This window comes from Mesitornis unicolor, unplaced genomic scaffold (assembly GCF_000695765.1).
Source record: "Mesitornis unicolor isolate BGI_N332 unplaced genomic scaffold, ASM69576v1 scaffold40910, whole genome shotgun sequence".
NCBI lineage: Eukaryota > Metazoa > Chordata > Aves > Mesitornithiformes > Mesitornithidae > Mesitornis > Mesitornis unicolor.
In genome coordinates this window covers 1-2052 of record NW_010157049.1, presented here as the reverse complement: position 1 = coordinate 2052, position 2052 = coordinate 1, and the positions used below count along the sequence as shown (strand labels likewise).

Below are 2052 nucleotides of genomic sequence, written 5' to 3'. Positions count from 1 at the left end.
CTCTGGCAGGGGCTGCACTGGGGGAGCTTTCGATGTCCCTTCCAACTCCTCACATTCTGTGATTCTGTGATAACCGGGCAAATAAATGGTTTTGGAGTTGCACATCCAAGCTCTTGGATCCTCCAAACGGGCAAATCAGAAAACTCCAACTGGGAACTGGTTCTTTCTTCTCCCCACCATCCCCACCCCAAAAGTTGCTTCTGTTGAGCGCTGTTCTTCAAGCTGCAGTTTGGTTGGTACTGGAGAAGCAATAATTTCCAGCTCAGGAGTTTTTTGACATGCGGGACCTACCAGGACATCCTGAAGTTCAGAAGCTCAGGAGATACCAGGTCGCTGTATTATCCCCTTTACGTTGCATTTCACACTTTGCTGTCTGAGCTTTCCAAAGCTGTCGTCCTACGCTGCTTCTTCCAGCGTCCCTGCTGCTGCCTGCACAGTGAAGGCTGCGATGGAAATCTGCCTCTTGACTTCATCCCAGGCTTCGTGTGGATCCGCTTGGCTTCCAATATCGAAGATGGCATCGTAGATCCCCGGGAAGGACTCGCCAGCGTATTTGTTGTGGCTGCTTGGCGCGAAGATGATGTGTCTGTGGGGAGAGGAGAAGAAAATGTAGGTGTACTGAATTAAATCACCATGAAGCAGCGGTGAATCCTGTGAAGATCAAAACTTAGCAAATACGCAGAAAAGCTACCTGTAGCCGTCTTTAAAAGGACAGGAGAAAGCAGTCTCAAAGGTAAAATGAATGGGAAAGGGCACAGCTTTAGACTGGATATTAGGAAGAAATTCTTCCCTGTGAGAGTGGTGAGGCCCTGGCCCAGGTTGCCCAGAGAAGCTGTGGGTGCCCCCTCCCTGGCAGTGCCCAAGGCCAGGTTGGCCGGGGCTTGGAGCAGCCTGGGCTGGTGGAGGTGTCCCTGCCCATGGGGGGTTGGACTTGGAGGGAGCTTTGAGGTCTCTTCCCACCCAAATCATGCTGGGATCCTATGAGGGCTACACAGGTTTCAACTGCCCCAGCAGATGGGGTTCCCCTGTGAAAACACAGTGCTGTAGGCAGATAAACAAGAAACTAATTTCCTCACCGGTAAAACTTCCTTCCTGGTAAGCCAAGAGGATCAATGAAAGCTCTTTCTATGAACATCAGCTGGTCGTTCATCATCCGCACTGCGATTGGGCTGCAGATGAAAGCTCTTTCTATGAACATCAGCTGGTCATTCATCATCCGCACTGCGATTGGGCTGTGAAAAATGGAGACAGACATTTCACACCACGAGGAAACAACTTCCCAGATTCATTTAAAGTCTACACTGACCACAGAGACTCCTTGTGTAGTCACTGGAATGACACCTGTCACCCTGGCTACCTAAGGGACATACACACGTAGATATTTATACATAAAATATACCTGTTTTTTTCAGACTTACTCTTTCTTGTCAACTTGTTCAAGCCTCCTGTGAAATTCAGCAGCAGCCTTGGAGAAGTTCGCCACAGCGGAAAAAAGAGGATCTGGAAAAGGAAGGACTTGGTGAGCATCTGCCGAGCCCAATGGGCCTTGCAGTTGTCCAGTGGAAAATTACATTTGTTTTACTGATATAACTGCATTAATTGGTTGTCTTTCCGTAATTCATTAAGTTTCTCTAGTGAAGACTTTAAAGCACTACTTTTGGCCCTACCAAAATTCAACTCCAACAAGGCAGATTTACATTTTGTACGTTACAATTTACATTTTTGTACATTACAACTTTCAGAAAACTTTAGATAAACCGGAGCATTCTCTCTTTAATCAAACAGGAACCTACTGGGTCATCTCCTAAATCCCTTCTTCTCTTGGCAAGTGTGGCCAAAATAAATGTTTTAAATTTATAAATTTATTCCACTATATATGGATAGATCTATATATCTCTATCTCTATTTCTCTCGCTCTATCATCTATATCATCTATATAATCTCTATTTCTATTTCTATTTCTTCTATATCTTTTATATAATCTATACCTGTATCTATAAATCTATATCATCTATATCTCTGTATCTCTGTATATCTCTATATATCTCTATA

The 2052-nt window shown here is 44.8% G+C and overlaps 1 protein-coding gene across 1 annotated transcript; it reads right to left on the bottom strand.

The window, feature by feature from the left end:
• Window positions 1-400: 400 nt before the first annotated feature.
• LOC104536108 (putative N-acetylated-alpha-linked acidic dipeptidase) lies at window positions 401-1500 on the bottom strand (the record flags this gene model as incomplete). Its single annotated transcript, XM_010178643.1, has 3 exons — window positions 401-586; window positions 1077-1169; window positions 1419-1500. Coding segments are annotated over 3 exons (361 nt in total), but the record flags the coding sequence as incomplete, so codon positions are not given.
• Window positions 1501-2052: the final 552 nt, after the last annotated feature.